A 12,976-nucleotide genomic window follows, 5' to 3' on the forward strand; every position below is an offset into this window, starting at 1 on the left:
TGATTTAAATCCTTTGGTGCTTATACGTTCCTCCATACCATTTTCTTTGCATGATTGCTATTAGGATATATCCCATTAAATTAGACCCATTTTGCATTCATCAAAAGTACAAAATTGATCAGAAATTTTCGAACAAATCTGTTATGTAAAATCTATAATTTCTCCTCTTCTTCTATCCATCGTAATTTCATATGATAGATCGATTACTAAACCACAATTTTGAACTTCTCGTAAACAAGAAAAATCCAGACAAATTGCTGCAAAAATGGATATAGAATCAGAACTGAGTGAAATGTTTTCCTTTTTGCCAGGTTTTCAACATCCAAAGGGGAAGAGAAGTCTATAATTGTACCCCCTATAAAAAAACTTTAGTGGAGGAAAAGGTAATTTAACCTTTATTTTGGCCGTTCAGACTACAACAAGAGTTTTTTTTTCAGGTCAAGGACAATATATATATCCCTGGAAATTGGAATTTACTGCCGGAGGCATAGCCAATCATAAGAAGCTGCCCCAATCGTATGGCCCACACTAATTGAATGGCCCCATCAAAGCAGTAGCCCATGCAAGAGCTACGTTCACTTTGGCTGATGCCCCACCGAGTCCAGTTCACCCCTCCCTTTGACAACAGTCTTCAATAATCTTCACCAATGTTGACCACATCTTGGGTAACATTATTGTGCAGTGAATTTAAAGTCTTCCTGCGAAGGTCAAAGGATTAGCAATTAGAACTAATCACCACTTTACCAAGGCAATTGTGGGATCTCAAGTGCCTGCCTCTGACTTCAGATAGGGCCGCAAACGAATCGAGTTGCTTGCGAACAGTTCGAATTCGAATTTGAATTGATTAAGTTAAATTCGAGTTCAAACTCGAGGTCAAATTTAAGTTAAAAAATATTAAATTCGTTAGCTTGTGAGCTGACTTGAGTTCGATTATATTTATATATATATTATTTTAATAGTAAAATTATATATATTTATATAATATTTTATTATTTGTTAAGAAAAATTATTATTTTATTTATTTTTTAAAAATAAAATAATTTTTTTTTTTTTTTAAAGTTCAAACTTGACATTTTGACCTCGTCGAACTTGAGTTCGAGTTCAAGATTCATAAAATTATATTGAAACTCGACTCGATTAGATCAAAACTCAACTCGATTCGACTCGTTTGCACCCCCAACTTCAGGTTGCTAAGGAGCATTCCTATTGCCCTTTCCCCTCTTCTTATAACTAAAAAGTCCAAGTAATTAGTAATTTAGATATGATGTGACCTTTATCAAGTTTATCTCACATCCGTCACCCGATGAGAATTCGTCGGCTCACCCTGTAAAGATAGGTCGGTTTAAGCAGGTGACTCGAATACCAACCAACTACACCATCTTACCACTATGAATACTCTCTCCTTCAACCTTCTGGCGGTAATTGAATCTGTTCCAAGCCTATTAATTGCTCACTTCCGAACTTCTTATCTTCTATTTCGATTGCTGATTGAATTACACCAGGGGTAATGCCCCGCCCTGCGACCTCGTTTTGTTGCTGGCAGGGTGACCTTTAGGAGACGTTTGCACTAGCACAGGAAAGTCCGATGCGTGCCTGCACAGTATGAATCATCTAGTTTCACACGTTGATATAAACTTCATGCAAGAATTGGCTATGATATGCCAAGAAAATTATGAAATGTTAATTAGAAAAGTTTTTGTAATAGGAAAAATGATTCAAATACACCCGCCATAAGACTTGTACTGCTTAATCGCCTGTTACTTAAATTTCAAAACCTATGCCACAAAATTTTTTATACGAGGTTTGAATGTAAAACATAGGGATTAGTGTGAGAAAATAGTTATTAATTCGATTCTGATTAAAATATAGTACATAACTTTCAAGCCTTGATCAAGTCCAACTTTAGAATTAACACGTTGCAAAATTTTTCATATAATTGGATATTTGAATTTTATGAAGTTTAGTGAAAAACAACAAACCTTAATAATGGAACTCCCAAAAATCAAGGAAAATTAGACAGTATTAGTGGTTTAATGCTGATTTATTACGCTTATGCAAGTTGTCCCATTTCTTAGAGATGGAGGTGGATTTCGTGTTATGTTTCTTCATGCAAAAACTAAATATTTAAATTTGAAAATTAATCTTTCCTGTACAGTCAATGTATCATATCGTTTGATTTTGAATTTGAATATTAAATTTTGCATATACCGTACGAATCAAGACCTACCATTATATATACTGTCATTGTATAAACTTGTTTGACATTTTAGTCAATGAGCTCGCTTAATAAACAAGGAGTTCGTGCTTTTACTCCAATTTTTACCTACTGTAGCAACCTTTGTATTCTAGATTCCTAACTTGTACGGCATGAAGTGCTGTCTATTAGTTTTTTATACGTACTGATAGTATACATATTATCACCATTAAATTTATGCCAAATGTATAAAAGTTGCATTTTAAATTAAAATATTACTTAGTTATCGTTCATTCAATGCTGACAGTTAGTTAGTGCAAGAAAGATTAATCCTATTCTTTAATTAAGCAACCAAGAGTATAATTTATAATCTTTAAAGGGACAAGATTAGAAAGTTTTCGAAGCACCATTTCGTTATAGATCAAAAAATACAAGAATTACCAAAACTCTTACAGCTTAATGGATTGGAGAACTGTTCAGAAGAAGCATCAAATAAGAGAGAACCCTCTATTCTGAATCGTATTGGAAGACTTGATGCTGGTTTTGCTCCATGCGCATGTACACAGTACTAAGCTACTAAGCTTTTTAATCAACGATGTCTTTAACATTTGAACTGGAAAGAGTGTGGTAAATTGGCTAAAGCACTCGTACAAATTCAGGTTAACTAGACAACTAGGCTGCAGGTTTAAAGTCTCTTCCTCTCTTTGAAACACGACGAAAAACATGCACGCAGGAACAAGTCATTGGAAAGGTTTCCGCCTATCTACAAAGAATGATGCCACTACAAAGTGTCCACACAGGAGCTATTAGTAGCATCAAGAATTTCCTACCATCTTCAACACTTGCTATAACTTAAGTCTCAGACTCACAACTCTTGGCAGAAAGTTCCAGGGATAGTGGGCAGTGGTCACTTCCGTAAAACCCTGCAAGAAACAGTTCTTTGTTAGTACAGATGCCAACGAGTACCTGTAAGCACCCAATCCTTCCACCTCTCCATAAGGAGGTTGAACAAAAATAAGCCCAACAAGAATGCTGCATGCACATACATACATACATACATATACATACATATATATATATATATATATATATATATGAGAGAGAGAGAGAAAGCAAGCAGATGTTTGACTTCATTGGAGTTGGTAAAACATGACATGCTAGAAAGCTATAAGATTAATTTCAGCAAACTAAAGCTTTGCTTATTTCCAGCCGGGGGATGGCTGAATGGATCCGTGTTCTTCAGTTTGACAGAAGGCAAACTTTCACAGGTATAATCACAGCCAAGATGACTGAATTCCTAATTTAACTATAATAACAAACAACACCGACTGAAATGTGTAAAGGGCTACACCACCAGTTGCTCACATCTGCCACAAGGAGTTGCAGAACACCACAAACACCCCCGGTGCCCCCCCCCCCCCCAAACACCACAAAATGATTTTTTACAATAGAAATGAAAAGCATACAACAAATTGAGATGATGTAAAAAGAATAGGAATAATTACATTGGGAATAATAACCTCCTAACCTAATATTTGAGAGATCTTTTTATGAGGACAAATTGAGAAAGCTCAAAAAGTGTTCCACCTAAGAAAGAAACGGGATTCTAAATCCATCTCTAATCACAACAGGACATTACCCATAATATATATATATATATAAATACATATACACACTGATACACTTCAAAAAGTAACTACTAGTGGAAAGACAAGACTGTGTCAGGATACTACAAGTCATCAAGCTGAAGTAAAGAGAAAATGAGTTAGCATCAAATACCATCTAATTCAATTCCTTGCCCATGCATCTCACATGAGACAATTCTATCCTTAAGTTTCTCTGAAACAATGAAATAGTCAATTCTCATCCTTTTTCCACGGTACCTGCAAGAATTGAGGACATAACCCAAAGCATAAATATCAACAGATTACTTTAGTGACGGTCAAAATGATGCATTATCTAGAAAATCAGTTTTTAAAGAACAACTGCAAGAATAATGGATTACTAGATAGCAGCACATCTCACTTTCCAACAGGGTGCCCTGACCATGAAAAGCCACGCTCCATGTCCTTCTCCTTATGCAAGTGCCTATAGGCATCTACTAGCTTTCCCCTAGAACCACACAATTTTACCGAATCAATGAATTCTAAGCATGAAATACTCTCATAAAGTGATAAAAAAATGTGTGTCAAAGCACATGTAAGTTTATGGATTATGGAATTTTTTATTCACCCAATCAACTAACACCACTTAAAACTTGTCTCAGAAAAAGGGAAAAAAAAAGGTTTTTTTCCCAGATGGAATGGCACATGTAGTTTCCCAAACCTGGGGGAACTATGGTATTTTTTCCAAATAAATTGGTCTAATAAAAATGCAATTAGCTCTAGTTCTTGTTCTCAAAGCAATTAGGATGCATTCTACAGGAACATCTACCTTCATCTTACGATCCCAGACAAAAACAAAAGGACTACCAGATCATTCATGAGAAAACTTCATTTAACTATGGCTAAATTACCAACCATGGAACAACTTAAAATCCAAGACATGAAATAATGAGATTACATACCAGACCTGGACCCCTACACTGCAGTTCTTGAGCACCTTGGAAAGCAGACTAAATTTTGAATTGTGTGTCAACATGTTTTGGAGTTCGCCACTCAGGAAAATGAATTCCAAATATGAGCTTACACTCCAACTTGGACACAAATTTCAAACATATGAGAATCAATTCTAGCAAAGACAAGTGGTAATGAAGTAAAAGAGGCAACAAATGGTTGGAATTGTATCACCAACTAATTATTCAACACTAGGAATCCATACAACTAGTTCTAACGGAAGAAAAAGAAGGCAAAGTCTTGGACTTCTAGGGAACTTGTAACACAAATTGACTAACTGGCAAATAGCATTGACTCATGAAAACAAATAATATTTGTCTATCTCAGTGCCATCTTTTTACATTTTTAACTACAGGAATACTGCATGAGTTGATAGTCCTATAGAAAAATGTTTATCGCAAGATTTGCTTACTCTTTCAATATAGCACCAAATCGCTTCCTTTCAGACAGTGTAAATCCAGGCTGCCCAGAATCCTGTGCCATAATTCAGAAAGTCATAGAGGTACTCACAGTTGCTGGTGTTGTAAAGAACATCTAAAATTTTATTCAGTTTTACTTTTATGAACATATCAACAAAGTATTGAGCTTATATGTGTCTACTAAGAGATATGAGAGATTAAAAAGAAAAATGACTAAACATCATGGAAATGCTTCAACAACAACTTAAGAAACCAGTAATAGATGTCATGAGCCACATATTTGTCCAGCTGGCATCCTTTATCACTTCCAATCACCTATCTAGATTAAGGGTCTCCCATGTACACTTGCTGTGAGAGGCAGTCTAAAGGACACAAAGATTGATCTTAAATAATTTTAGTTGGGTCTTGTTATTTAATCATCCTGATCTCCAGAAACAAGTCTATCCAAATGCTGTAAGAGATAAAACAATAAAATTCCACTACTACTTTTTTTTTTTATCATGCTGACTCAAATACATTTTGATTTGTTGTTCTCTACTCCGCATTGGCCTAAATGCATTCTAATTAGTTAGGCAGTCATTTAAACTCAATCAGACAAATGGAATACTGGATGCATAGATAATTGTCCAAATTGTGATGATAGTCGAAGTTGCACACTTGCTGATAAATGAATTGATACTTCCCTTAAAAAGAATGCTACGTGAGAGTTATTACTTTTTAGTATATCTGTAAGCAGTGAAGTTACAGATGGAAAAATTATAAGAAATAATTTCAAATAAAATGATAGAAATGCATATTGTAAGAATAGATATACGTATACATATGGTTTCTTATCATATTTGTGCATGTGTGAACCAGAGATGATGATGTAGTATTAAAATGTAAAAAGCCCCTAAGGTAATCACCTCTTTATTTGGGGGGACATAACCGTTAAGCTTTGCTGCGCTGAAAAATTCTGGATGGCTCACATCTATAGCCTCATGACTGTGAGATGACAAATGAAAAGAACACCATTATCCAAAAAGATTCATAAAGTCAAAAGTAGTCGGCCAGTAAAATGGATATGCTATTCCACAGGAAATATTACTATTCCATGGGATATGAAAAGATGCCTATCATGAAAATTGGGCTTGCATTCTATGGTCCATGTAAAGCAAATTTGCTTCAATGATAGACAATGAATGTATTGCACCTTAGTCAGATTCAACCAGATGTAGAAATTGATGCTGAATTTCAATATTATTACCTATTACTGTAGGAGTCTCCTCATGAGACACAAAAATGCGACACCTACAGTTCACTGGTCCTTATGGAAAGACAGAACAAATCATATATATTAACTCCCTGTATACTGTTTGTTTTTAGTAGCTTCAAAACACCTGCAGTTGTGGAGCATCATTGATCCTAATAACTACAGATTCTGATCAAGAAGGTTCACTAAGATTTGCCACACAAAATAGACATTTGTGGGTGATTTATTAAGGTTGCAGGTGATTTTTTAAGGTCTCATATGCAAATCAGACATTTCTGGGTGGTTATTATTTGAGAAGTGATAGTGAGAGCCAGAAAAACCAAGTCTTTTGTTTCAAAATAATAAGGGTGTGGATAAGCAGACAAGGTATCAGAAACCACTCGTAAAATTAACATGCTTGAAACATCACAAGTAAAATGTGCTCCACGACTTCAGTCTCAAGCAAAGCTAGTATTTAGCACCAGCACATCCTATAGGAATCCTAGAACTGCAATCTGGATTGTGATCAATTAATCCTCTACATTATGCTTCTATAAGTCCCTACAACAGGCTTATAGCAAGAAAAATTGCATAAAATGATTTATTTACATAACTAAAGGGTTAGACTGAAAAATATTTTTCTTCGCAAGAACATAAATTAAAAATAAAAGCAACCTCAACATGAAGCAATTACTCTCACAATCCAACGGCCAAAATTTCCAGCAAAAAAGTCAATATAATATTTTCAACGGGGACCTTGCTAATGATTACATACTTAAAAAAGGGCAGGAATTAAAATAATGGAACAATGTACCAAATGAAAACAAAGGATATAGAGCACTGGTGATTCTTTGTCATATGTTTCTTTTGTAATCCCATTAAGTACCAGTTTAAAGATTTTAGCAAGCAAAAGGCAGGTACCTGACATTGAGGTCACCACACCAGATAAGAGGTTTGTCTGAGTTTTGCAAAACAAACTCTAGCATCCTCTTATCCCATTTTCTTCTCCTATGAAAAGAAGTTTCCTCATCTTTCCAACCATTGTTCGGCACATAGGTATTAAGAAACCGGAATGACTCAAATTCAGCCAAAATTACCCGACCTTCTGGTTCATGCTTTGAACCTAGCAATAAAGAAAAATGTAAATTCCCTTTGCTTCTTGTCACATATTCAATATAGTAAATTACTAAAGCAAACAGCAAATCCTATAGAATATCAGATTACTGAAATTTCACAAAATTTTTTCTATAGAGTAAAAAAGTCCCAAGTAATCTTTCCTTGGCACTTCAGGCAATTCCATATTGTCAAACTTTCAAAAAAAGCTAAAGTATTATTAATAAAATTTTGAGAAAGTTAATGAATAGAAGCCCAAGGCGGGTGGTCTAGAAGCAATTTTTTCCCTAGGTTGGTTAGCCATAAAAAAGTAGTTAAGATTTCCTACCAGAGCCACCCACATCAGTCAGCAGAAGCCAATTAAAGATTATTGATGGTGAACTGGAATGTTTGGTAACAAAATACCAAATGTTAGGGAACAGGTTTTAAGTGCAGGAGGTTCTAACAAAAGGTTTCAATAATTGAAAACTGATACGAATGGACTTGCATTAATAAATTACTTCAATGACAGATTCAGCCACATCCTAATAGCATCTGGAAAGCATTCCAGGCATTGGTAAGTGGGGATGAGTTTAAATTAATGAAAGCATCCCAGGCTGGCAAGAGTTAAAATCTGACAATTAATCATCTGAATATCCTACAAAGTTTTTGTAACCAATACAAAATCGAAGCAACAAAACAACTCAGACCTAAGGTATCAGGAATATATATACATACAAAAGTAAGAATTCTTCCCTGTTAGCCAAAACAAGGATATATCATCTACATATGCATAAAGGTTGAGACTTGGACAACCAGGAGTCAGAGGTACTCATGTTAACGTCGAACTTCAACTAAACTATCCCTTGCCCCTTTATCTATTAAATTAAATAAAGAAAGATACAGATCATAAGAAGTGACTGATACTGAAATTGCAAGAATTTCAAAGAATGCCAAGTGTAGAGTAAAGCAAAAATTCTGAATGGCAAGTCAAAACTTTATCCACCAGAATAATATCAAGAAAGGGAAAACTTTACAAGCAAAAACAAGGATGTTTTGGAACGCTTTTGTTAATGTTCGTTCTTCAATTGCAACAGGTTAAGAATGGTAAGCCTAACTGATTTTAACGCTAGAAGAAATTAATTCCAGTTAAACAGATTTGACATGAAATGATTGGTCAAGTTTTGACAAAACCAAAAAATTTAAGAGCAGAATAGGTAAATTCAAATGCAAATACTCTACAGCAGTTTGTTAACATTTTATTCATAAAGAGTGGGGCTTACTTCTATTAAAACCACTCAAAGATGAAAGGCATGGAATCTACAAAAATCAAGTAGATTTTTGAAAAAACATACCTAGTTGATCTTCAAAAAATAATTTGAAAAGTTGAAACGAGTGACTTTTAAATTGGTTTACTCAACCACAAACCAAGAAAAAAACCTGATCATTTTGGTACAAAAACTTACCAAAACCAACTTAAGATTTCTTGAATGTAGTGGCTACGTGCATTCAGAGGTTAGAACCATGTAATTTGCATCACTTCCACATAGGTAAAAGTTTCTCAATAAGGAGAAAAAGATAGATCAATATGCCACTATACCTGTTCGATCAAGTGAGAAAGAGACCTTCTGTGGTTTGAAGCACTTTTTAATAAGTAATGCAGTACCAGCATACTTAAAATCTGAAAGAGACCACCAAACTGCATAATTTCGAAAAGGTGGACTTGATAGGGCACGCATCATAACCTACAAAATCACAGACCAACAGAGGCTTGATTTGATAATACTGTAAATAGACAATTTCATCTTGCAGACTAACTGGAACAGGGTCATTATTGTTAATCATATCACTGTCAGATCTCAGAGAATTTAGCAGAAAATCAAACATTTAGCCACTCTGCTGATGCCAGGGACACCACTTGTCTGTCCCTCAAAAGAATAAGTTCCAGTGTATCAGATCAATAAACTCTTTTTCAAATGGTAAACATCACAAGTTGGTAAGATATAGTCATGATACATCAATTGAGATCCTCAGGGAGTTCCTAATATGAGAACAAAATGTAAAGCAATTGAATCCAACTCCATTTCTTTAAGATCCCTTATCTTGGACAAGCTTTGGAACCTGAACTTATCCACAAAAGTTCAGTTCTTAAGCACTAAAGGTAACAAAAGCTCTAGCATAACCACATAATATGGCAGAATGTCGTGTTAAGCATTTTGATCAATCTTCTTTATCTAATATTTTCATGGAACCTAATACCAATAGTTGAAATTGATTTAACTTCAGACAAGATTGGAGCTTAACCTCAAATTCATATTGTCCAACTCCACTTCAGGAAAACTTTTCATCCCAAACACTACATGTTGTATATAGTTACATTATGGGAAATAATGCAAGCATAATGGTACAACTGAACACTGTACCTGCTTTTCTTCACGTGAAGAGCTCGTGTCATCTTTCAACTCTCTAGGATTTTTAGGTGTTCCCTTGGAGCCGGCTGCAGGCATCCTTACTTCCTATTATCACCATGACAATGAAAACTTTTACTAAGTCCCACAGTGACTAACTCCACATCAGATAATAATGATGTGTCAAAGATGGAATGTGATAGAGAGACAAATACTGATGAACCACGTACAGAGATCCATAAGAGAAGATAAAAAGGGTCCAGCATAAATTTAGGAAAAATATATGAGGAGTCAGGGTGTGCTTCTGTCTATCAGAATTTGAATATGCATGACCAAGATGATAGACTTCACTAATCCTTAAACATACTTGACAACTCACGGTTGATCCAAAGGTAGCAATAAGAATCTTTTTTTTTCTCTCTTTGTGAATATGAGTGAAGCCGATAGAACAGAAGAAGAAAATGGAAATAAATAACAATGTGGATCGACTGTTATCAAACAAGCAGCACAATTCACTTAATTAAGGAACAATTTTGCAAGACGACCGTCTGTTAGCCTGAAAATATAAACAGTCAATACACTCAAATGCTCCCCAGGTTGTGAAACGCATTAACAATTACGTGACCATCTAACATCCCTAACTCCTTCGCCCCCCCCCCCCCCCCCCCCCCCCCCCCCCCCCCCCCCCCCCAAAGTGTAACTTGTTTTTCTTTTTTTTTTTTCCCTTTTTTTACCAGAAAATAAATATTAAAACCCATTTCGCATACCTAAAATAACAGACCAAAAAATTAAAACCTCTCTTCCATGAACACATGCATAAGCCAAAAAAATCAAAGCTTCAGTTCCAAATGCACAAGAAATTCCTCCACTATTCATTTAGCACAAAATTCAGGTACAAACTAATGATTCTGAAGGAAACCAAAAAATTTGGCAACAGCTAAAAAATAGAGAAAAAGCAGCAGGTCACCTGTATGGCGATGATATCAGGGTCAAGATTCTCCACGAATTTACTGAACTCAGGCCAGTCATTCTTCGCTCTCAAAAGAAAGCTATTAGCATTCCACGTCAAGAACTTTAAAGGCTCCTTTTTGTCGCCATTCTCTGAAGAGATTTCAGCAGTTTCTTCACCATCATTAACTGAGGAAAAAGGGGAAGAAGCAGAGACATTGGCTTTCTTGGAAGAGCCATCTTTTTCCACTGGTTTAAAAAATCTCTTCATCTCTGAAAAGGGTCGAATTCTCTACTCAAAAACTCGAATCCTAGCTGTTTTTTGGTCCTTTTTAAGGAGTTCTACACTATATGACGAGCAGAGACTGGACTGTACAAACGTATACGATTATGTTAGTACTTTTTTGGTAGTGAATACTGGTACCGTACTATGGGCCTGTTTGGGAGTGAGTTTTTTTACTAAGTATTTTAGCTACAAGTTTTTTAACAACTTTAGCTACAGGAACCCCAAAAAACTTATCAAATTTTTTAACCTACACACTTTAAAATATTTAATACACAAAAAACTTCTATCTTTCTTCTTCTTTCTCTCCCACTCCATCCACCATACCTTCATCGCCGGCCACCACCTTTGCCGCCGTTTCCTGCGCCGGCCACCTATTCCGGCACCGGCATTCCCAAATTTTTTTTTCCTTCCTTTCTCCCTCCCTCTCTCCTTCCCTCCCCTCCCTGGCCAAACTCCCCCGACCTATGCAGCAGCAGCGATTACTTTCCTCCTGCTCTGATTTTTCTTTGTCCCTCCAGTCACGCTAACGCTACGGACGGGGGAACAGGGGAACAGAGGGGGTGGGGTGGCGGGAAACGGGAAACGGGAAGGGGAACAGGGAAGGGGAAAACGAGAGGGGGGACGGCTGGCGGGGGGAGGGGGTGGCGTGCCGGGGAAGGGGCTGGGGGCAGCGAGGGCCGGGCTGGCGGGGGAAAGGGGAGGCGCAGGACAGCGGGGGTCGGGCTTGCAAAGGGGAGGGGGAAGGGGCAGAGGGGCTGGCGGGGGGAAGGGGGGAGGAGGCAGCGGGGGACGGGCTGGCCGGGGGAGAGGGAGGCGGGGGGCAGCGGGGGCTGGGCTTGCAGAGGGGAGGGGGAAGGGGCAGAAGGGCTGGCGGGGGAAGGGGGTGGCGGGGGCAGCAGGGGCCGGGCTTGCAGAGGGGAGGGGGAAGGGGCAGAGGGGCTGGCGGGGGGAAGGGGGTGGCGGGGGGAAGGGCTGGCAGGGGAGGGGGAGGCAGGGGCAGCAGGGGGCCGGGCTTGCAGAGGGGAGGGGGAAGGGGCAGATGCAGAGCAGAGGAGAAGGGGAATGGGAGAAGAAGGGTGGCGGGAGAGGGAAGGAAGAAGAAGAAGAAGAAGAAAGAGAGGAAAGAAAAGAAAAAGAAAACAAAGAAAAAGAAAGAGAAAGAAAAAAAGAAAGAAAGAAAGAAAAAAAAAAAGGAAAAAAAAATTCACCTCACAAAAACTTTTACAAAATTTTTTATCTTACAAAAACTTTTCCCAAAAAAATTTTTCACCTTACAAAAACTTCTACAAAATTTTTTCAAAAACTTCTACAGTGCACTACAGTAAAGTTTTAGACAAACTCCCAAAAAACTCAGGTTCCAAACAGGCCCTATATTGGGGCGAATGGGGGAAAGAATACAACTTTGGGTAATACAATATTGCCCCCGGAATTGTCTTCTATTGTGCATATTGTCCACTGAAAGTTTTTTTTTTTTTTTAACTTTGAAGAGCTAAATAACTCCTTACAAAGAAACTAAATATAGGTGAGAAACCCTTCATTACATCAAAATTCAACAAACTTCTAATCCTATCAGTGGAATAGACGACTGTTAAATCCCTAGATTTTGGCTTAAGTTTGCTCTAGTTACAAGATTGAAACTAGAACTGCGGAACGGACTGAACAAGCCAACTACCAGGGCCTCTAAGGCCGATCTGTCAGCAGCACATACTCATTAGGATTATATCTACTATATTTCATTTTCGATAAGTGAAGACAAAACGAATGAGACCTCTGCTTTCCTTCG

At 37.2% G+C, this 12,976-nt stretch overlaps 1 protein-coding gene across 5 annotated transcripts; it reads right to left on the minus strand.

The window, feature by feature from the left end:
- Window positions 1-2,687: 2,687 nt before the first annotated feature.
- On the minus strand, window positions 2,688-11,299 carry LOC140005255 (DNA-(apurinic or apyrimidinic site) endonuclease-like). 5 transcript variants are annotated; one of them, XM_072045955.1, is made up of 10 exons: window positions 10,927-11,299; window positions 9,975-10,067; window positions 9,152-9,296; window positions 7,381-7,582; window positions 6,134-6,212; window positions 5,222-5,283; window positions 4,761-4,889; window positions 4,220-4,306; window positions 3,974-4,077; window positions 2,688-3,117 (listed from the first exon to the last, which is right to left on the minus strand). In XM_072045955.1, exons 1-10 carry the CDS (start codon window positions 11,176-11,178, stop codon window positions 3,047-3,049), a joined length of 1,224 nt encoding a protein of 407 aa, XP_071902056.1. In that variant the 5' UTR covers window positions 11,179-11,299; the 3' UTR covers window positions 2,688-3,046. The 5 variants fall into 5 exon arrangements, 3 of the variants coding, with proteins under 3 accessions (XP_071902056.1, XP_071902057.1, XP_071902058.1); XR_011813017.1 differs by having other exon boundaries at window positions 3,029-3,117; window positions 4,200-4,306; XM_072045956.1 differs by lacking the exon at window positions 4,761-4,889.
- Between the last annotated feature and the right edge of the window lie 1,677 nt (window positions 11,300-12,976).

This window comes from Coffea arabica, chromosome 4c (genome assembly GCF_036785885.1).
Source record: "Coffea arabica cultivar ET-39 chromosome 4c, Coffea Arabica ET-39 HiFi, whole genome shotgun sequence".
NCBI lineage: Eukaryota > Viridiplantae > Streptophyta > Magnoliopsida > Gentianales > Rubiaceae > Coffea > Coffea arabica.

Excerpts from the sequence above, each read along its gene's own strand:
- LOC140005255 (XM_072045955.1), bottom strand. The coding sequence starts at position 11,178 with ATGAAGAGATTTTTTAAACCAGTGGAAAAAGATGGCTCTTCCAAGAAA. Across the intron at positions 5,284-6,133 it reads ATGTCCCCCCAAATAAAGAG|GATTCTGGGCAGCCTGGATT; the intron begins GTGATTACCTTA and ends ATTATGGCACAG. Across the intron at positions 3,118-3,973 it reads GCAAGGAATTGAATTAGATG|GGTTTTACGGAAGTGACCAC; the intron begins GTATTTGATGCT and ends TGTTTCTTGCAG.